This window comes from Stegostoma tigrinum, chromosome 1 (assembly GCF_030684315.1).
Source record: "Stegostoma tigrinum isolate sSteTig4 chromosome 1, sSteTig4.hap1, whole genome shotgun sequence".
Classification (NCBI taxonomy): domain Eukaryota; kingdom Metazoa; phylum Chordata; class Chondrichthyes; order Orectolobiformes; family Stegostomatidae; genus Stegostoma; species Stegostoma tigrinum.
In genome coordinates this window covers 124,994,878-125,016,717 of record NC_081354.1, presented here as the reverse complement: position 1 = coordinate 125,016,717, position 21,840 = coordinate 124,994,878, and the positions used below count along the sequence as shown (strand labels likewise).

At 40.3% G+C, this 21,840-nt stretch overlaps 1 protein-coding gene across 1 annotated transcript in view; it reads right to left on the bottom strand.

The window, feature by feature from the left end:
* The window catches only part of LOC125458825 (interleukin-6 receptor subunit beta-like), a 57,687-nt gene that overhangs the window by 21,871 nt on the left and 13,976 nt on the right, over positions 1 to 21,840 (bottom strand). The window contains exons 2-9 of the mRNA XM_059651475.1: positions 20,863 to 20,937; positions 17,989 to 18,106; positions 15,782 to 15,951; positions 14,552 to 14,709; positions 13,855 to 14,014; positions 10,599 to 10,678; positions 7,032 to 7,245; positions 490 to 681 (exon numbers count right to left, since the gene is read on the bottom strand). Coding sequence (XP_059507458.1) covers positions 490 to 681; positions 7,032 to 7,245; positions 10,599 to 10,678; positions 13,855 to 14,014; positions 14,552 to 14,709; positions 15,782 to 15,951; positions 17,989 to 18,106; positions 20,863 to 20,929 — 1,159 coding nt within the window. The 5' untranslated portion in view covers positions 20,930 to 20,937. The remainder of the gene's footprint in view (positions 1 to 489; positions 682 to 7,031; positions 7,246 to 10,598; positions 10,679 to 13,854; positions 14,015 to 14,551; positions 14,710 to 15,781; positions 15,952 to 17,988; positions 18,107 to 20,862; positions 20,938 to 21,840) is intronic.

Below are 21,840 nucleotides of genomic sequence, written 5' to 3'. Positions count from 1 at the left end.
CATAGCACTTTTATGACCAAAATGTGTCATATGGCGTATTTTCTGTCATTTGACCAATACAAAGCAGGGCACCAGGGCACACTTATTTTCTTTTCTGCATTGATCTTGGTAGTTAGGGAGTAATTTTAATTATAACAGGTCAGAAAGAATCAGGGTACAATGGCAGGGGCTTCTGAAGTCTGCAATAGTCTTTTTCCTTAGGCCAGGGATCCCCTTGAATATTAACCCTGACCCCAGAAAGTCAGCTTATTTCAGTGACCAGCATTGTAGTGAATAAAACTCCTGTGACACCAAAAAGCAATTCTTTCCACAGGTTTTGGAGTTTCAAGTTAAATCCTCCAATTGCCTTTTCCTCATTTTTGGCACTAAATGCTTTAAAATAATTATATCAAGCCCAGATTTTAGATGAAGGGTAATCAGACCTTTTATGCAGCACTATTGATTCCCAAAACAACAATATGTTTTCTCTATGTTACATTGATCACTCACCTTTCACAAATGCCTTGTTTGTGGTATTCGGTTCATACATCCAATGAACTGGCCCACTACACTCATTACTGTCTGACTCTACCACACACCATTCAACTATGTATGTATTTATAGTGGAGCTAGAAGCTTTCCATTCTATCATCAGTTGGTGATTATGTGGGGCAGCACTGACATGGAGCACAGGTGGGAGTTCTACAATCAAAAACAAACAAAACAAAGTTCTCAGATTGATCATTAGAGAATTTAATTTGACAGAAATCAAACTTATATTTGAAAGTCAAACAATTGCTTCTTCACCAATTCTGGATTTATGCACTACTTAATTTATCATTTAAATAAGTCATTTCCTCTCCTGTTATAATTTTGACTAGACACTGACTGGGGTGAACCAAAAGTAGATGGAAATCTACTTATGCTTTGTCACAGCCTCTGCTAATTTCAGGGACGGCTTGCTGAGGTCAGCACTTATGTCTAACTTTACAAATGCACCATGGAATTGCCTTGCTTTGCACTTTTGAAGGCCATACAATCTCCTACAATCTCCAAAGGATTGCTGATCAGAGCAGACTTCACTGAGAGCTCGTGAGTGGGAGAGTTTTAAGGGATTTCTTTAAAAAAATCTGCAGCTTGGATTTTCTTTCATTTAGCAAATAACTAAAAACTACTTTTAAGTTAGAATTTAAGGGCCCATTTTTCTGAGATGTGCTGTTCTTTTTTACGAAAGAAGGGAGATGTGTATTTCTGAGAGGAGATTCAGTGCAAGGCTCCTTCAGGAATGCAGAGCCATGCTTCCATTCTGTCAGAGGAAGGCAATCATGTCCACAATTCACTGCACTCTGCTGAATTGTAGCCTGAAATGTAAAGGATCAGATAGCCACCTTGACAGCTGCTGTCAAACAATCACTAGGAAAGTGTGATGTAAGTGTGCTGGCAGGGGAGGGTGTGAGATAGGTGGGGAGTAGAATGGCAGTTAAGGTGCCAGGTGGGTAGAGTGGCAGGATGCCAGGTAAGTACAGTGCCGTCTGGTAAGATACCAGCTGAGAAGTTAATGGGGTGTCAGCTGAGTAGATGTCAAGTTGCCTGTCGAGTTGCGTCACACTAGATCCAGCCTAGTGGAGGTGGGAGTGGATTGGTTCAGTGAGGCTGGTGACAGGGGGAAGGTTCGATCTGGCAAAGGCATCAATTCTAATGGCAGAAATGGGCTGTTAGGATAGGGAGGAACGAGGGGTTGGGTCCTGGGATGTTGGCAGGTTAGGGTCTTTGGCAAGTGTATTGCTGATTGTATAAGGTAAGTATGATTTTAGTTTAATTGTTACTCAGGAGTTAGACTGTTTTTATAAAAGTATAACTTCTCCTGAGTAACTATTTTACTACGCAATTTCATCAGAACCATGCAAAGTGTCTGATTTAAACGAAAACTTTTTGGAGCTTCAAGACGAAAGGAATTGCAAAGTAGAAAATTCAATTTCCCAGGAAATTCCTCTCACGAAAGCTACAATTGGAAGTTCCCAGGATTCCAGCGTGCAAATCCAAGCTAATTTAGAATAATGACAGTCTGGCCAGCAGAAAATCTATGTCTAAATTTTCTTCCAGTCTGAATCAGGAGCATGCAAACTCTTTGAGAATATTTCCAGCTCATGAAAACTACTTTTCAGAAGATTAAGTTTTTGACAGGGAGACAATGCTATCATTTTAAGAGGTTATTCTGACCTTTTTTCTGAAGAGAAGTTTGTAAGGCAGAGGGACAAACTGCCTACTGAAGACCTCTTGAGTAACAAGCTTGTGAGGCCTCAGTTTTGTTTTAACAGCTTGAATGAGTGTGGCCAGCTCTCTCAGACCACTTTTCTGGGTTTTGGTTTATTTTGTCTCGTAACATTAGGGTCACAAAAGAGTTGGGAGCTTCAGTGAATATCTTCTGCTGCTACTGTCTCTGAATCTTCTCTTGACATTTTTTGCCTCCTGGATTGGAGACCTGCTTTTGTAAAAAATTCATTCACGTGATGAGGGCATCGCTGGCTAGGCAGCATTTATTGCTCATCTCTAATTGCCCAGAGGGTAGTTAAGAGTCAATCACATTGCTGTGGGTCTGGAGTCACATGTAGGCCAGACCAGGTAAGGATGACAGTTTCCTTCCTTAAAGGAGAGTTGTGAACCAGATGGGTTTTTCCTGACAATCAACAATGGATTCATAGTCATTGCTGGATTCTTAATTCCAGATGCTAACTGAATTCAAATTCTACCATCTGCCGAGGCAGGATTTGAACTAGGTCCCCAGAACGTTGTCTGGTCTCTGGATTAATAGTCCAGCACTAACGCCACTAAACCATTGGCCATTGGCTGTTGCACAGCAACTGTGAGAATCTGTATCTGAATTTTCCTTTTTGCCAAGGGATGTGTTTATGGGATGTTAATATACTGGAGCAGTTAATTAGGAATAGGTAGTGTATCTATTATTCTGTTATGCCTCCAATCTGTTAACTTGTTCTTTCTTTGGTTCTGTTTTAACTACAGTGTTTAAATAAATTGTGTTTTGCTTAACATTGAGTAGTTTGACCAGTTATATTGCATCTGAGACACTTTACGTTTGTCTTTAAAATAAAAAAAGATTAGGGTCTAAGCTATCTTTTTAAAATATTTTTGTGGGGGTCTGGTTCATAAAATCAATGCGTAAAAGAAGCCTCCCTTAGAGGCAGTCTCCCCTGGCCTGAGAGCTACTCTGTGGAACTGAATATTAAGTTGGAGTTTGGTCAGTGAGAGGGAGTTTAATGAGGAGAGAGGAGCTGCTTTTTGCTTCTCCTTTTTTAATCCTCCAGCAATTGGCATCCTACTTTGGTAAATAACTGGTCTGCTATTCTCCATATTTTAATTGTAGTAAGTACTTTTGAAAAGTTACCATATGTGCTGGTCAGCTAAGCTGTGTGGAATGCTCATCCTGTGGTAAGTGGGAAGCTATTGACACATCATATGTCCTTAGACCAGCACATCTGCAGGAAGTGCTACCCGTTGCATAAGAGTTGAGTTCTGGGATTTTGAACTTAAATAGTGGCTTGAGTCATTGTTGCATATCTGAGAGGCACATGTGCATGACATGTCTAGGGAGGCAGCGACACCACAGGTTTGGAGCGTACAGGTGGAGACAGAATCGGCAATAGTCAGGTAGCCTAAAAGGAATAGGCAGTGCAACAGTCCCCTGCGTCTGCCTTCCTTGCTGATCAGTTTTCTGTTTTGGATACTGGTAAGGGTAAACTTCCTCAGGGAAGTGCAGCTACAGCCAAGTCTGTGGCACCACATGCGATTCAGCAGTATGGGAGGGGAGAAAAAGAGCAGCAGGGTGATAGTGATTGGGGGGTTTCATAGTCAAGGGTTGGACAGGCATTTAAACGGCAATAAATATGACTCCAGGATGACAATTTCCCTCCATGTTTCCACAGTGGAGGCTGTCACAGAGCAACTGCGGGCTATCCTTCTGGGGAAGACCTAAAAGCCCAAGATTATGTTTCACGTTCATATCAATGACATGTATACAAATGAGAGAGATAGGATACCACAAACAGGATTTAGAGATATTTGGAAGGAAGTGAAAATGTGGGTCTTCAAGAGCAGTATTCTCAGGATTAGTCCCAGGGCTATTAAACATAAAAATATGAGGACTGATTGGCTGGAGAATTGCCGAAGGAGGGAGATTATTACATTTTTGAGGCATTTTGACTGGGTCAGGGGCATGAGGGCCTGTACAAGCTAGGTGGGTTACACCTTAACAAGGCTGGAACTAACATTCTCACAGGGAGATTTGATAGTGCTCTTAGGGAAGGTTTAAGCTACCTTGTTAGCATGATGGGAACCTGACGGATGACTCAAATTGGAAGAAAGGATATAAATGGCAAGTGGAATTAGAAAGCAGGCAAAGTGGGGGCTAACTTTGAATGCAGAATAATGCCAAAAATTCATAGCTAAGGCTATTCTACCTGATTGCAACAAAAGGAAAAGGAGGTGGTGATGCACTAAAAATAACAGAGAGGATCAACACATCAGAGGGGGAGGGTTTCAGCTTAGAAGAACAAAATGTGGGATCTGTTTGGATGGATCAATGAAACAGCAAAGGGCAGCAAAAAATGGTAGGAGTTGTTTATAGAGCATCAAACACTAGTGGTAATGCGGGGCAGAGTATTGATCAGGAGGTAAGAGAAGTATCTCGCATGGATAATACTGCAATCATGGATGATTTCAATCTACATGAAGACTGGGTAAAACTAATGAGCACTAAAGCCATGGAGGATAAGTACGTTCCAAACGTTTCTGGAGTATGTAGGGGATTGCTTTCTGGAACATTATGTTGGGGAGCCAACCAGAAAACAGGTTATTTTAGATCTGTAATATATAATGGAAAAGGGATAGTTAATAATCTTGTTGCAAAAGATCCCTGTAGGGACTAAATTACAATAATATATTAGAATTTTATATCATTTTTGGAAGTGACATTGTCCATTCTGAAATCATGATATTAATGTTGAACACAGGAAATTATGAAGATATGAAGGACATTGTGGCTGATGTGGATTGTACGTTTGGTTTGTAATCCTGAATCTCAGGTTGATTTTCTGGATGGGGTGAGATCCCACCATGGTAGATGAGGAAATTTGAATTCAATTTTTAAAAATCTGAACTATTGGCAATCACGTAACCACTATTAATCATCATAAAAACTATGTGGTTCACTATTGGCCTTCAGGGTAGGAAATCTTTCATCCTTACCCAGTTTGGCCTACATGTGACTCTAGATCCGCAACAAAGTGGTGGGCAAACAGGACTGGCAGTAATAGGAACAATATAGGAATTAGGAATGGGAGTAAGCAATCCAGCCTTGTGACCCTGCTCCATTTTCCTGCCTGCTTCCCATCACCCTTTATCCTGCTTTTCATCAGAAAGATATCTACTTCTTTCTAGAATCCATTGATTGATTCCACCTCCACTGCACCCTGGGGCAGTGAGTGCCACAGATTCACAACCCTCTGAGAGAAGCAGTTTCTCTTCATCCCAGTTTTGAACTTGCCTCTTTTCAGTCTTTTTCTATGACCTCTTGTTTCACAAGGGAGAACATTTGTTCAACACATACCAAATCAAACCCCTTTAGCATTTTATATATACCTCAATCCAACTGCACCCATCAAACACCTCCCCCCAATTCTTCTGAACTCCAGCATATACAAGCCCAAACTATTCAACTGCTCATTGTACGACAGTCGTTTCATCCCTGGAATCAATCTGGTTAACCCCCTCTGAACTCCAGTATCATCATATCTCTCCTCAAGCAAGGAGACCAAAACTGGATGCAATTCTCAAGGTGTGGTCTCACCAACATCTTACATAATTGTAACAACACTTCTTTACTTTTGTAATCCAGTCTTTTTGCAATAAGTGCCAGGATCCCATTCACTTGTCTTATTATATGTTGTACCTGCACACCTACTTTCTGTTTTCATGCACTGAAATGCCCAGATCCCTCTACACTGATGCACTTTGAATCTGTTTCCCATTTAGATAATAATTTGCCCTTTAATTTCTCCAGCAAAACTGGACAGCCTCACATGTATAATGCTGGCCCAGCTAGTGCCACTTACATCCCAAGAATGAGTTTAAATAAATTTAAAGAAGTATGACACAACATGCAGCAATTGTCCAGTTCCACAAGGCATAAAACCCAAAAAAGTCAGTCAATTTTGGCTAACAAGTGAAAGGTTGTATGAGATTAAAAGAAAAAGCCTACAAACTTGCCAGAAATAATGGTAAACGAGGGTTTTAGAAAGCTTTTAGTAAAGCCTCTTATTCTAGATGACTTAGTGAAAGTAAAGAATGTGCGATGAGATAATATGGATAAAGGCTTGGCTATCAGGCAGAAAACACTAAGAATAAATAGGTCAATCTCACATTGGCAACATGTTATGAATGAATTCACAATAGATATCAATGGTTTGGATGTGGGCCAAAATGTAATATTTCCTAGTTTGTAGGTAGCACAAATCAAGATGGGAATCTGTGTTGTGTGAAAGTTATAAACTGGCTTCAGTAGGATTTGTATTGACTTACTGAATGAGCAAGAACATGGTGGATGCAATACAACTGGGAAGTGTATGATTATTCACTTTGGTAGGAGGATCTGATGTGCAGAATATTTCTTAAATTGTAAGAGGTTAGAAAATGTAGAACCACAAATAGATACTGATGTCCTCATCAATAAATTACTGTAGATTAACCTAAAGATACGGCAAGCCATTAGGAAGTCGAATGGTAAGAGGATTTGAGTGCAGGAGTAGCAAAGTCTTGTTTCAATTGTACAGCACCCCAGCTAGACTACACTTGGAAAACTGTGATCAGTTTTGGTCTCCTTAGCTCAGGAGAGTTTTTATTACCTATGAGGGACTGAGACAAAAGTTCACCACACATGCTTCTGGGATGGTGGGACCATTCTATGAAGAGGCATCACTCAACATTACAATTCTTTCACCATGAATCATCAACTTGTGTCATTTAATTGCAACACTTACCTTTCTGATTTGCTGAAGGCACTAACAGCACAGACGCAGGGGAGTTGCCGACTGAGTTGTAGGCAGTAATTGCTATTGTGTATGATTCTCCAGAAAGAACAAGACTATACTCCAGATTAGTACTGTTGATGCACATCACTGCCTGAGTTTTTCTTTCTGTTATCTTCAGCTGGTATCCTTTTATGACACCATTAGCCTTAGACTTGCTTGGTTCCTGTATGTTTAAATTAATTTGAAAATAAATACATATTTTTATTAAGTGTATCCCGTGCTTGTCTCTACTTTGCTGCTCCCAGGATCTTGGTGTTGTCCCAGTCGATGGGAATTCCTATAAACCTGGTTCTCCATCAAGAAAGCCATCAACAAACACATACAGCTTAACCCCATATATACTCCACAGCGAAGGAAAGCCGGAAGTGAGGTAATCCATCCCGATAGACACTGAGTTTAAATAACAGGCGGGAAAACACAACAGTGCTTCATCAGAGGCTGCACTGATAATGTTTTCCAGCAGGGGAATGAAACATCTGCAAAAAAACAATGAACCAGCTCAGCAAGCCAACAAACGACAAGATCCATAACCCGAGCTACACATCTACTCTAAAAACTGAAAAAAATGTGCAACTATTGCAAGTGGTCAGCATGAAAAGGTAAATGGTACAATAAACTTATATTGTAGGTTTTTATGAAAATTATTTCAGCTTAAAATTTGTGCAATGGAAATTAAGTTTCAGGGAGGGCACTACAGGTGACGTGGACTGTTTCAAAATCTATTGAAATATGCTGTTTCTTCTGAAATCACAAGAGGGACACTTTTAGAATGGCCCTAGCCTTGGGCAAAACATTGCTTCCTGCCTCAACACACATCAAAGTGGATGCCATTCAAATTGAGAACTATGGCATTTGAAACATTGGTTGCTTCAGCTTAAACATATCAATTGAGTTTAGCCCTAAAACTGAGGCAAATCAACCATCACAATTGGAAGGATGACTCATCAGCCTGAAACAGATAATTTAGAGGTTGACACATATAAACTGACCACGAAGGGGAATTATGACAGAGGCAAAAAAAACGTGTTCAGAACCAAACGCTGTTCATTTGAAGGAAAGCCAGGCAGACAGTCTCAGAAACCACAGAACGGCTGGAGAAAACTCTTCCTTCCAAAGTCTGATGTTCTGAAGAAACTAACTGTACAAGAAAACACCACTGTTCAACTATAGAGGCCTTTTCAGCTGCTAGAAATGTTAACCACTTCACTTCATCAGCAAAGAACTCATGAAACAGATGCTGACAGTACACCACAGAGATTTATAGAGAATTAAAACTCATTTTCTTTATGTCTTAACTTTACAGATACCATGATTAGAACACCTAAAATCTTGTTAATACCTGTTCAGAGAACGAACTTTAATATTGTTCTCTCCAGCTGAACAAACATCTGACGGAGACTGTGTCCCATTGTGTTGGCCCTGCTATATTCCAGCCTCTGAACACAGACACCATGTCAGCTTCTCATGCATGTTACTACAAACAGCTACAATGGGGCTTCCCTGAGTCCAAACTCTTTGTAGTATGAAGTTACAATGGTTCCCTGGCTTTCTCTGAGTCCCAGTCCATTCAGCAGCACAAAGTTAATGGCAGCATTTCAGCTGCAGGATGCTGACTACCTTCTTTACCTGCTTCCAACTTACTGAGCCTTGAAATGGTCCGTTCTGTTTGCATCTCCAAAAAGGGTTCCACCCCTGTTATTAAACAGAATCTGCTGTATCAAAGCTTCAGGTGAATTTTAAAGCCAAATGTTACAATTTTCAGTCAACTAGAGGTCACCTATACAGACGCATACTCACAGAAACATACAAACAAAAAACATTACTAAAACATTGATTTTATGATGTGTCATAGAGTCATAGAGATGTATAGCACTGAGACAGCCCCTTTGGTCCAATTCATCCACGCTGACCAGATATCCTAAATTAATCTAGTCCCTTTTGCCAGCATCTGGCCCATATTCATCCACACCCTTCCTATTCATATACCCATCCAGATGCCATTTAAATATTGTAATTGTATCAGCCTCCTCCATTTCCTCTGGCCTTTCATTCCATACACACACCACCCTCTGCATGAAAAAGTTGTCCCTTATTTCCCTTTTAAATCTTTCCCCTCTCACCTTGAACCTATGCCCTCTAGTTTTGGACTTCTTTGCAACTTGTCGACCTAATCACTCAAGACTCTGCGTGGCCTAAGTTCTCATCTCAGAGATAGGAATTCCAACATTCAGCACATCCCTCAGTAATTCCTTGGTGTATCAAAAATTTCTTGTCATGATAGTATTAAAGTATGGATTATTGGTTTTCAAATTTTACCTGGGGTTTCATAGAACGAACCGTTTGACTTAAAATGAACACAGTGATCAATCACCACAGAAGTTAACCAAGCTTTAGTGAAATCATGGAATAGAGAAGAATTCTGAACTGAATTAATTATTTTTATCACTAAACACTGTAAGTGAGCATAGAGTGACCACAGAAATATCTTGCTTGCTGTGAAAAGCATATCAAACTCATTAGTACTAAGGTGCATAAATTTCAGTGCCTGTGTGATGCTAGACATGTTGATCATGCCAAAGACTGCAGGAACATATTGAACAGCATATCCCTTTGTTTGCTTGTAACAAGTGAGGTATTGACCATAACCAACCAGGCTCTGCTTACAAAACTCAAAACACAGCGTCCAACATGAGATACAATTCTGTGATTGGACAGAATTTGCTAAATAATCCTCAATGTGCACAAATTATGCTGTCAACTAAATTAAAGTTGTCTGTTGGGTTGCAGTGTGACACACGTGCACATATTGGAAACGACATATATTAATAAACAGAGTCCCATTGTTTGCAGACAACATAGACATTGTGGTTGTGTCAACTTAACAAAAGAGTAATAGCCATTCTCTGGTTTACTTTTTAGGCAACATCTTGACCAATCAGTGTCAACATGACTGATTTAAAATTGAAACAAAGTTTAGCAGTTAACTGTCAGCCATAATCTAACTGGTACATTCCCAATGGCAGTGTCTCTCCAAATCAGAATCCACTTGTTACTCATTTAGCACTCCCACCTTATACAATACAAAAAGATTATTTTCCTCTCATCCTTGGTATGTTTTTCACACTGTCCTGACGAGTATAAGACAAAAAGCTTTGACTAATTGTGTCTTTTCTCGGCAATATTCAAGTTCTGCAACACCAAATGACACAGAGATAACTAAATAAAATAAAAGAACTGCAGATGCTGGAAATCTGAAACAAAAACAGAAATTGCTGGAAAATCTCAGCAGGTGGGGCCCAACATGTTAACTCTGATTTGTCTCCACAGATTCTGCCAAAAATGTTGAGATTTTCCAGCAACTTCTGCTTAAATGGAATGAAACTTCTTTAGCAGTAAGTGTAATATGAATATCCTTGCAGGGTTTTTAAAATCAAAATTATAGGAAAAACTGGAATTTTCAATTGAAAGAACTGCTTCATTTATTTTAATATCTAAGAAAACAGTTATAATCATTACCTTCCACATGATGAGTATTGATCTGTTTTGTGAACGTGGATTTTTGTTTACTATCCAAAGATCTGGTGCTTGGGATGGTTCTAGGATAAAACATATAAGAGAGAACTTTACTGATTGTTCTTTCAAAAAAATAATAAAAGGGATGGATTGTAAAATTACTTAGCTACACAAAACCTAAGTACTAAGGTGTACATAAAAAGAGTAACATTCCAATTTTGTGTTCCCGATGTAGTGCCTTGACCGCTATAAATGTACCCTGGAAATTAGGATGTATAATTGCCTGACCAAGATTTTGAGTGCAGGAAAATAAAATGCACCATAGGCTTGAATTTCTGAAAAATGTAAGCATTAGGCGAAATCCTGGGTTAGCAGCAAGTGCAATCAGGAAAAGATTTCCAATTGAAAACCAACTTTAATGAGACTAAGTAACATTCCCTCCCCTATTCCACTTGCACTGATTTTTAGCCATTCACACTCAGAACTTCAGGGTGATCAATGAAGTAAGCATCACAACTATGTGTATACCACAGAAACAAAAGTGCATCTTGGGCCTGATATTATTGCCTTTTACCTCACAAACTGTAATATCTATCTTGTGATAGCAATGAACTTTATCTACAATGTCTCAGTCATGTATTAAACAAAGCAAGATCCTTCATAAGAGCATTAGAGAATTAGATACAGGGATGATATTAGGGCTGATGCCCAAAATCTTGGTTGAAGAGGTAGATTTTCAACAATGTCATTAAGGAGGTGAGATGGAGACTCTTAGAACGTTCCAGACCTAAAGGCCATGACAGCTGAAAGTATGGTCACAAATGGTGGAGATTAAAGTCAGAGTTTCTCAACAGGTCTAAATTAGACAGGTACCTCTATCAAGGAATGGGGGACTATGCAGATTATTGACTTGCAGAAGGGAAAAGCTATGAACAGATTTGAAAATAAGAATGAGAAATTCTTAGTGAAAGATTTGCTTCACTGCAATCTGATAGCAGTCAAGGATGACAAGGAAGATGGATGAACAGGAATTGAGTATGAATTAGGACATAGACATCAGAGTTTGGAATGCCCTTAAGTTTACTTAATGTAGACCTTGACGGGCTGACCAGAAGCGTATTGGAATGGTGAAACCTAAAGGAAAAAAAAATGCATAGATGAGGCTTTAGGAGCACTTGAGTCAGCCAGAGCTGAGTGGTCATAGTGATGCTGCAGATCTATGGTCAGGAGTTCAAATCAGGGTCAAATATGGCATTATGATTATGAACAAGCTGGTCAGTATCAGTTGCCAGGGAGAAGAATGGTGTCAATGAACTTTGTAGTGGCTTCAGTCTGCACAACCCATTTGACAGTCTTGCACAATAAACCTGCCTGTAAACTTGACACAACTTTTCAGTTTGACCAAGAAATAGTGTGGCCTTTGAAACTCACTGAATACTAAATAAAGCAGGGCCTGTATCTGCAGAACGTAAAGGTAACAGGATTCAACATGAGATCTTACAGGATCCACCATGGCATTTATCATGACAAGTCATGGTACAACAAGCTATGGGAACCCTCAAGATGCTTAAAAAGTATGAGTTGAACACTTGTCACACCGTAACATATAAGGCTACAGTCCAAATGTTGGATAATGAATTAGAATAGATGGATATTTGATGATTGGAGAGAACATGTTGGGCCAAAGGGCCTCTGTCTGTGGTGCTAAAATTCAGCCATTTCTGAAGAAGGGGCTAGACCCAAAACATCAGCTTTCCTGCTCCTCTGATGCTGCTTGGCCTGCTGTGTTCATCCAGCTCTACACCTTGTTATCTCAGATTCTCCAGTGGGCGCAACATTGAGGGCCGAAGGGCCTGGACTGCGCTGTAATGTTCTATGTTCTTTGAAGTTGTTACTATCTCTTAAAAGTGTCCTATTCAGTGATGCTAAACCAAAACTGTCGTCTAAATAATTGCTGATTTATGGGACACAATTTTTGGGAACATTGAAGAACATGGATAGTTATTAAATTCAGCTGAACCTCTTTGCTCTAGTTAGCTAGATTGCATCCTGAGATAAAATTAATCCCCTGTATGTAGTTTTGAAACAATAAATAGAACTGTAGGACAAATTATTTTATCTGTTACATATTCCAATAGGAATATGATGAATAGAAAATTAATGATAACTTTTTTATTCATTCATTTTGGCCATTACTGAGAAGAAGGGGGTAGTATTTATTGCCCATCACTAATTGCCATTGAGAAGGTGTTGGTGAGCTTTGTTTTGATCTGCTGCACTCCATTTGGTGTAGGTCATCACAATTCTATTAGGGAGAAACTTCCAGGTTTTTGACTCAATGATACTGAAAGAATGGCAGTATACTTCCAAGTCAGGGTGGTGAGTGGCTTGGAGGGAATTTGCAGGGCATGGTTCTTGCGTATCTGTTGCCCTTATCCTTCTGGATGACAGGGGCCCTGGGTTTGGAGTCTGCTGTCATGAAGGGGTCTTCATGTATTTCTGCGGTACATTTTATGGGAGGGTCAGTTGTGGAGGGAGTGAATTTTGCGGATGTGGTTCTAATCATGGGGGCTGCTTTTTCCTGAAAATTGTCAAGCTTCTACAGTGTTGTTGAAGCTACAATCATCTGGTCACCTAAGGAACAGTTCATCCCACTCCTAACTTGTGCCTTGTAGATGGTGGACAGAGTTTGGAATGTAAGAAGGCACTTGCTGAAGGAGTCTTAGGCTCTGACTTGTTCTTGTAGCCTCAGTATGAATATGGTGAGGCATGAAAGGTTTCTGGTCAATGGTAATGCCCTGGGCTTCTCTTCATAGCTTTAAGAGGTAAATAATTACTCTCAGAATAAATGCCTTATAAAGGGCAGTAAACACTTCATTGGTTTATTTATAATACCATTGAATGTCAAGGCCATTGATAGTTGGATGCCCTCTTGTCGGTGATAATCATTACTTAGCACTGGTGTGGTACAAATGTTACTTCAGACTAAGTTACAGATTGTGAATCTTTGAACATGAAAAGAGATTTCTGATTCACGGAAATTATGTCAGTCAGTTTGCAGTATTTGATTTGCAGTTCCATTATAATGCAGTCAACAATGTTAAATTATAGGCTCTAGACTTTGGGCAGCAATATGACTGCAAAACAAAACAGTTAATGAAAAGTTTGGTTGTCTTTGAGTTACTTGCAGTTTTCATTTCCATCAAACAGAAGTTAATTTGAATGTTGCCAATTGAAACAGATTTTACAATCTACATACGATCTTCAGACGTAGTTCCAGTTTTCTCCGAACTCCAATCACTCCAGTAACCTTTACCATCCTGTTTCATGCAACGAATTGCCACAACATACTTTGTAAATGGCTTAAGGCCTTCAATTGTGAAAAACTCTGCTTGGGAAGATGTTTCGTTTAGTTCAGCCTGCAGGAGAAGGAACAAAAAAACACGTGTTGGTTGAAGGGCATTCAAATTCATACTTCTATGATGACAGATGTCTTAATGATCATCTAAAGGGGATTATATTGTGCAATGGGTTATAAATTGACCTTTTCAAGCCCAAACCAAATTGGCTGGATGAAAATTTCTTTCAGCACATGCATCATTTATCTGTAAAACTGCGTCTGAATATCCATGATTGTGGGGAGAAGAAAGTAAATCACTCAGTTAAAAGGGCAATGATACAAAGTCCAATTTTTCATACTGTTTACCCTTTCAACCCTAACTGTTAAAGCAAGTCTGGAGATACATTGCTATCACAGTATGCCACATAATAGAGGACAGGTTAGCATTTAAGATTGAATGCTTTATAGCTTCAAGAGGTAAATAATTAGTCTCAAAATAAATGCCTTATAAAAAGCATTAAACATTTCAGAGATTTATTAATAACCATCTCCCTTTTCTTAACTTCAGTATTTTCATTAAGTCTTTTCCCATCAATAAACAGTTAAAGTACTGTACCTCTATCCAGTCCGCAATCCCAGCCATTCGATAACGGAGGCAATATTTAAGTGGAAACACTTTTGGCAATTTCAAAGGCTTTTTCCATTTCACTATTAGTGATCTGCTCAAATCATGCCCAGGTTGTACTGATGTGATGAAAATGGGTTCAGGCTTGACTAAATAAAGTGTGTTAAAAAGGATAATTATTAAATCCTTGAAGTAGTGACGATAGCATAGATGCATTTTGGCTTAAATCTTCATGTCTGGAGACAGTTGGAGACCAGATTTGTCCTCTAAGGTATATATTGGAACTTCATGAACATCCTGATGCGCTGGCTCATGGGAATTTCCTGGGATAGATAGATAGATAATCCCCCAGCTCCAAGAGACCCTGTGTAAAAGTATCCCTCTTGATTTAACTTTGGAGACTTGGAAGATATCTGATTTACTTACCCGAATAGTTGCTTAGGAAAAATTAGACAGATTAAATTAATGTCCACCTCCTGGATAATTATGCAACCTACGTCTCTGATTCCTCACTGAATCACAGCATGGACCTTCATGCCTCCTCCCCAACATTCAGTTGACTCCCTAACTCCTACCTGAGTCCCTTGACCTCAATTCTCTGAAGCCTTGATGATCCAGTCTTTCCTGATCTTCCAACTCCCCTGACCTCCAAATACACCCATGACCCTCTAAATCCTCGACTCCCCATCTTTCCATGAAGTCATGACTTTGCTTGATCCAGCCTTGCCCTCCTATCATCCTATGATGCTCTCCACATTGTTACCCTACGCATCCCAGCACTCTGCTACTCTACCATTTACATTCTGCCAACCTTTTCACCCTACTACCCTGACTACTTAACACTTATTTCACTTACATTCATTCACCGACACAATGTAAAGGTATTCAAGAGCTCCAAAGTATCCAGCATGATCATGAATGAAGAATTACTAGCATATGGTAGCCATTGCCATAAAAAGGGGCCTGGAATGGGGGTCCAGGCCAGAAATGCAGACCTCTGTCATTGAGTAAACAATTTGGAGCAGAGTGGCAATTCCACAGTGAATGCAAATTCTTGGAAGATTAAGCCCAATATTTTGTATATAACTATAAGATTTATTATATTACAATAATGAACACTTTAAACATTGTTATGTTTCCATTAATTTAATATATTACATACAATATCACAATAATATACTTTTGCAGGTTGTCATTTCCAGGATGCATTTGCAGTATTACCTGAATTCATTGTATCCATCACTAGGTGATCTGAGTCTGTTTTCCCAAAATTATTTTTGGCTTCCACCCAAATGATATAATCAACATAATAACGAAGATCTGGATAAAAAATTGTGCATGAGTTCTTGGAATTTTCTGGGATGCACCTTTGTAAAGGAATTGAAGGAATGCTAAAAGAAATGGAGTAAGTGGCTGGTTACAAAATATGCCTCGGATTGATTTATAGCAACTTTTTCTCTACTTTTTAATTTCTGTCATCTAATTCAGAAAGTTCATAAATTAATTGTGACCATTGTAAGTAGGAGTCAATCTGTTTCTAACCTCTACATTATAATGAATGCATGTATTCAATTTATGGATACCTTTTCTTGCATAATGTTTCTTGTAATTTACTCTTCACTTTTCTTCATTTCTTGACCATGAGTTTAGAAGACCATTGGAACCAGGCTGGGAGGCAGGAAGGCAAAGGCAACTGGAGGGAAATGTTTATGACATCCAGTGATATTCCCATCAGTGGGAATGTACCCACTGAAAAGAAATGGGGGTGGGGTGGCAGCTAAATAATTGACACATTGGCAGCCATTTTACTGGGCTGTTGGCATTTTGCCAACATTGGAAAAATCCTCTGTCGCATGTGGTGTCCATCAGCTTCATCCGAGCAGCATTCTAGTGGCTTCCCAGAAGGTGAGATAGGATTCATTTTCAAAGGCTCCAGGTGTCAGCAAAGGGAACCAACAGCACTGGGTGTTGCCTCGGGTGACCATGACACCACTCCTGGAGGGTTCAAGCCTCTGATCATTGGCATCTGCTTGCCTCGCCCTTGCACATCAGTAAACCACCAATCAGTCCTTCAAGGTCACCTCAAGATCCTGGCCAACGTGATAAGCTTAGAAATGAGATTCTGAAAATACTCAGGTCTTCCAGATCAGTCCTGCTTTAAATCGTTCATTTTGAAGGAAGAGAAGAGCAGAATATTACTTAAAATGGAGAAAACCTGCAGAAAGCTGCAGCATAGAGGGACTTGGGGATGGTACTTGTACATGAAACACAGAAAGCCTACATACAGGTGGAGCAGGCAATGAGGAAGGCTAACGTATGTTGAGCCTTATTTCAAGGGGGTTGGAGTATAAGGGTAAGCAAGTCTTACTGCAACTGTACAAGGTGTTGGTGAGACGGCATCTGGAGAACTATGAGCAGTTTTGCCCCCCATTATTTAATGGGAAAAATATTACTTCATTTGAGGCAGTTTCGAGAAGGATCATAGGATGCTCCCTGGTATGGAAAGATTGTCTTATGAGCAAGAATTAAACAGGTTGGGTCTCTGCTCACTGGAGTTTGAAAGAATGAAATGTAATTTCCTTGAAACATGAAGAATTCTTAAGGGGTGTGACAGGGTAAAAGCTGAGAGGATTACTTCCCCTTATGGGAGAGTCCAGGACAGGAGAACATAGTCTCAGAATGTAAGACCAAGTTGAGGAGGAATTTATTCTCTTGAGTGTTGTAAGCCTTTGGAACTCCTTACCACAGACATCTGGGAGGGCAGACTCCTTGTTAGGGTTAGCCTTAAGGTTAGGGTTTGGTTTAGGATTAGGGCTAGGGTCAGGGTTACACTAATAGATTCTTGATCAGCAGAGGAACCAAGGGTTATGGGGAAGGGGCAGGAAAGTAGATGTGAGCTGTGTTGGGTCAGCCATGATCCTATTTATTGGTGGAGCAGGTTTGATTGGCCAATCAACCTACTCCATTCCTTTTTTTGTGGTCTTAAATCTGGTGGAAATGTAACAGTCAAGGGTTCGACAAAATTGCACAAACATAGGTCTGAACTCACGACTTCAGTTACAGAGGGTCTTTTTGCCTCATCAGCCCTGTCAGGTTGGGAAAGCCATATCCTTGGTCAAGTGTTCCTTTCCACGGTCCTGAACTGTCCATGACCCTGTGTTCAAACCATTTTTGTTGTGGCCAGTACAGACTGGGATAGGAATCAGCACCACTGCAGAAGAGGTGATCCACTTACAGTGTCTAAGCCAGCAACTTTGACCACTTCCAATGCCTATAAATGCTTTAAATTATCTTGAGATTGTGAATGGTTTTATATACATACCAATTCTTTAATGTTATTAACTTTCCATCATCACTATCTATATAATTTTTTACTTCAGACCATATGTTTATGCTTTTCCATAAAATTAGCAAAATTAAATACGCACAACAACTTCAGTTGATATGTAGTTGTAATGTGTTTGTCTTTCCCTGGATTCCACCAACAGGTCATATTTTTATCATAATACGTTATGCAGGACAGATTTGAGGGCTTCTCGGGTGGCCCTGGAGAGAAAGGACAGTCGATTTTTAATACTCATTTCATGTAGCTAATATTTTAATTAAATATGATAGGCAAGACAAACTAAGCTATTCATTGCAAGATTCAAGAATTTCCATGTAATTATTATAATGGACTTTGTTACACATATCAAGCAAACCTTTTCTGGCTTCCTGCACTAAAGGCTTGTGTCTCTTTAAGTCACGCTACTTGGTATCTCACAGAATTCCTGTGAAAGTTTGTCTTGTAACACTTCCTCCTATTGTGCTTTTCCTGTTCTGCCAAAGCTACCCGCACCTTTTTATTAAATCAACAGAAAATGTGTAGCTAGTCTGAGTTATCAGTCTCAGAAATTCCTAAGATAACAAGGTGTGGAGCTGGGTGAACAGAGCAGGCCGAGCAGCATCAGAGGAGCAGGAAGGCTGACATTTCCAGCCTAGGCCCTTCTTCAGAAATGGGGGAGGGGAAGGGGGTTCTGAAATAAATAGGGAGAGAGGGGGAGGCCGATAGAAGATGGATAGAGGAGACAATAGGTGGGGAGGAGAGATCCACTGAGGTTTTTCCGGAGGGAGGAGGAGGGGGAGGCCGATAGAAGATGGATAGAGGAGACAATAGGTGGAGAGGAGAGATCCACTGAGGTTTTTCCGGAGGGAGGAGGTTAACTTCTTCAGGGTAGGCATCCTTAGAAGAGGGTTCACAGCGGGGTTAAAATTGTTTCAGAGATAATAGGAGCTGCAGATGCTGGAGAATCTGAGATAACAAGGTGTAGAGCTGGATGAACACAGCAGGAAAAGCAGCATCATCAGAGGAAGAAAACTGATGTTCTATCCACCTCCCCCTCTCTCCCTATTTATTTCAGAACCCACTTCCCCTCGCCCATTTCTGAAGAAGGGTCTAGGCCCGAAATGTCAGCCTTCCTGATCCTATGATGCTGCTTGACCCACTGCGTTCATCCAGCGCTACATCTTGTTATCTCAGATTCTCCAGCATCTGCAGTTCCTGCCATCACAGAAATTCCTAAAGTTCATTTTAAAAGAAATGGTGATGAATTAAAGTTGTTTGTGTCTTTGGTATCTATGATGTTGAGATGCTGGTGTTGGACTGGGGGAGACAAAGTCAGAAGTAACTTGACACCAGCTTAAAGTCCAACAGATTTACTGAAAATCACAAATTTTTGGAGCACTGTTTCTTCATCTGTGAAGGGAATAATAGAGTTAACGTTTCAGGTCCGGTGACCCTTCCTCAGAACTTTGCAAATCTTTACGAGTAATTGGTTCATAGGTCATTCCTTCAATTGTTATTCAGCTGGCAACACTTTACTCGCATTAAGTGGTAACAAAGTGTGGAGCTGGATGAACACAGCAGGCCAAGCAGCATTTTAGGAGCACAAAAGTTGAGGGTCTCGACCCGAAACGTCAGCTTTTGTGCTCCTAAGATGCTGCTTGGCCTGCTGTGTTCATCCAGTTCCACACCTTGTTATCTCGGATTCTCCAGCATCTGCAGTTCCCATTATCTCTGATACAACTGGTCACAGAAATTTGAGGGTGCATACATGAGGATCAATGGTCGGCACAACATCGTGGGCTGAAGGGCCTGTTCTGTGCTGTACTGTTCTATGTTCTATGTTCTATGTTCTAACTTTACTCGCATTGTTTGGATTAATCTGTTGACACTCTTGGCCGCCTGCAAAGGCCTGTTATTCAGCCTGTCGACACTACTCAAATTGTTTGTACTTGCCTGTTGACTCCTTAATTACCTAGAATTATCCTGCCATTATCTCTCCACTTATATTCTCTGTGCCTGGTCACCTCGCCCCACTTTACCTGACGAAGGAGCTGTACTCTGAAAGCTTGTGATTTTAAACAACCTGTGAGACTAAAACCTAGTGTTCTGAGGAAGTGTCTCTGGACCTGAAATGTTAACTCTGTTTTCTCCTCCACAGATGCTGCTAGACCTGCTGAGCTTTTCCGGCAACTTTGTTTTTGTCGTTAAAACCTAGTGTTGATTGTCTCCTGACTTTCTCTGCTATAGAATGACATGGTCTCATATGTGCTATTTCTGTGGTATTCTGAGGAGTAAGGGCCTGATGCTATCCTAAGAAATAGCAATATTATGGTGGGCTACCTCCAGCCATAGACATTCAATTGGGTTTGGGCGCTATATTTTTTTCCCCCAATGCTTGCTGCAATAGCAGCTTTCAAACTTGGCATTGCAGTCTTCAGATTCTGAAATCCAATTTTCCTAGTCTAGACCCTACTGGCACCAGATCAGGAAAGGGGAGTCACTGACTGGGCCCTGGCCAGTTATAGTTTGGATGTCTGCTGCAGTTATTAATGGAATTGGTTTACAATTTATGCAAAGGTTGGTAGTTGACAGTCGCTAATCATCTAACTGTTGCATTCTCCATATCAATGCCTCAACCGGTCAGAATCTATTTGCCGGCCAATTAGCACTTTTTTCTCATGCATGTGGATGCATTTTTCCTAACAGTGATATTCTTGCAATTTGTCCTGTTGAGTGCAAAGTGAAAAGCTTCAGCAAAATAAGTCTTCTTTCAGCAATGATTCTCCAGTCCTGCTGACTGCAATTTTTCCTCACGATCTAGGACAATATAATACATTTGTCCGCCACAGGAGGATGAAAAATTATATGGATCTAGCCAGAATTCAACCCAAGACATCTTGGCTGTACTCCAGTGTTCAATTTCCTAAGCTGCCAGATTTGATAAAGAATGAAAAACATACATTTGGGTTGCACTTACCACTGGTCAAACATATACTGAATTGGAGACAGGTTAGCCATTTGACGTAGTCCCTTAGATGCCACATAATAACCACTGAAAAGCAAAACACAATTCATTGTTTTGCAAGAATACAATATATGCTATCACTTAAGTAAATTGATGTACTACATTAAAAACAACAGCATTTAAAAAAACTTATCAAGGGATTATTTCCTCCTATTTTTTACTGGCAGAAGCAGACTTGGAAGCTGAATACCTACTAGGCGAATTCATAATGCATAACAAACAGATGGTAGACCAGTTGCGCGAATACTTTGGATCTGCCTTCACTAAGGAGGACACAATAGCCTTCCAGAGATCAAAAACAAAGTTCCTGGAAAAGGTCAGCAGGTCTGGCAGCATCTGTGTTTGTCATTTTTATAAATGACCTGGATGAGGGCGTAGAAGAGAGGATGGGTTAGTAAATTTGCAGATGACACTAAAGTCGGTGGAGTTGTGGATAGCGCAGAAGGATGTTGCAGGTTACAGAGGGACATAGATAAGCTGCAGAGATGGGCTGAGAAGTGGCAAATGGAGTTTAATGTGGAAAAGTGTGAGGTGATTCACTTTGGATTCACTGGGCTAATGGTAAGATTCTTGGTAGTGTGGATGAGTAGAGGGATCTCAGTGTCCATGAGCATAGATCCCTGAAAGTTGCCATCCAGGTTGATAGGCTTGTTAGGAAGGTGTACAGTGTATTAGGTTTTATTGGTAGAGGGATTGAGTTTCAGAGCCATGAGGTCATGTTGCAGCTGTACAAAACTCTGGTGTGGCCGCTTTTGGAGTATTGTGTACAGTTCTGGTCACTGCATGATAGGAAGGATGTGGAAGCATTGGAAAGTGTGCATAGGAGATTTACCAGGATGTTGCCTGGTATGGAGGGAAGGTCTTATGAGGAAAGTCTGAGGGACTTGAGGCTGTTTTCATTAGCGAGAAGAAGGTTAAGAGGTGACCTAA